General features: G+C 51.5%; 1 protein-coding gene across 1 annotated transcript in view; it reads right to left on the reverse strand.

The window, feature by feature from the left end:
* Positions 1–936, reverse strand: part of LOC307235229 (uncharacterized protein) — a 10,432-nt gene extending 9,496 nt beyond the window's left edge. Inside the window, exon 1 of the mRNA XM_080007258.1 lies at positions 723–936. Coding sequence (XP_079863384.1) covers positions 723–786 — 64 coding nt within the window. The 5' untranslated portion in view covers positions 787–936. The remainder of the gene's footprint in view (positions 1–722) is intronic.
* Between the last annotated feature and the right edge of the window lie 607 nt (positions 937–1,543).

Raw genomic sequence — 1,543 nt, forward strand, 5'->3', positions numbered from 1 at the left:
ACCAACCAACTCATCCCACCAACCAACTCATCCCACCAACCAACTCATCCAACCAACTCATCCCACAGACGCATTCGACCAACTCACCCCACCAACCAACTCATCCAACCAAACTCATCCAAGCACCCATCCAACCAACCCATCCCACCAACCAACTCATACAACCAACTCACCCACCAACCAACTCATCCAACCAACGCATCCAACCAACTCACCCGACAGACACATCCAACCAACCACCTCATCCAACCACACGCATCCAACCAACACATCCCACCAACTTATCCCATGAACTCATGCAACCAACTCATCCCATTAACTCATCCAACCAACTCATCCCACAGACGCATTCGACCAACTCACCCCACCAACCAACTCATCCAACCAAACTCATCCAAGCACCCATCCAACCAACCCATCCCACCAACCAACTCATACAACCAACTCACCCACCAACCAACTCATCCAACCAACGCATCCAACCAACTCACCCGACAAACACATCCAACCAACCACCTCATCCAACCACACGCATCCAACCAACACATCCCACCAACTAATCCCATGAACTCATGCAACCAACTCATCCCATTAACTCATCCAACCAACTCATCCCGCTTTTCTGAGTCGCTCGTCCAGAACCGAAAAGTCAATGAGCCCAACGGCCAGATGTGGCTCCGGGCGCCGGGCGGACGAAACGTCGTGCATGGTTTGGAACTCACCGCAGCAAAGAGGCAGCAGACAGAGCAGCAGAGGGAAGGGTCCACAGCGCCGGAGGCTCAGCATGATGGAGTGTGTGTCACGTGGTGAGAGAGAGAGAGAGGGAGGGAGGGAAAGGGGGAGAGAGGCAGGAAGACAGAGAGAGAGAGAGACCTATTAAACAAAGTGTGGAGGGAAGATGCCGTCTCAAAGCGAGCCAGAGAGTGAACCGTTCGCCCCGAATGAAAGGGTGTGTGTGAGCAGAGAGAGAGAGGGAGGGAGAGGTGTGGAAAAGGGAGGAGATAGGGGAACAAGGGGGGGGGGTGTGGGAGGAGAAATGGTTGGGGGTCTGTGAAGGGGGAGGAACCTCTCCTCTCTTTTCCTGCCAAGTGTCTCTCTCTTCTGCCAAGGAAGTGTCAGTCAGAGAGAGAGAGGGAGAGAGAGAGAGAGACAGACAGTAAGTTGAGCGGTTACACACAGAAACATAAAGGTTCTTTAGGGGCTCCATGGTTTCAACAAGAAGGACCAGACAGACAGATAAAGACAGACAGACAGACACATAGCCATACAGACAAACAGACAGACGCAGGGTGAGCGAGGGAGGAGGATGAGCAAGAACAGTCTGTCACAAGAGTCCGTCACAAGAGTCTGTCACAAGAGTCTGTCAAAAGAGTCTGTCACAAGAGTCTGTCAAAAGAGTCTGTCAAAGAATCTTTTACAAGAGTCTGTCACAAGAGTCTGTCACAAGAGTCCGTCACAAGAGTCTGTCACAAGAGTCCGTCACAAGAGTCTGTCAAAAGAGTCTGTCAAAGAATCTTTTACAAGAGTCTGTCACAAGAGTCTG

This window comes from Zeus faber (assembly GCF_960531495.2).
Source record: "Zeus faber genome assembly, chromosome: 1".
NCBI lineage: Eukaryota > Metazoa > Chordata > Actinopteri > Zeiformes > Zeidae > Zeus > Zeus faber.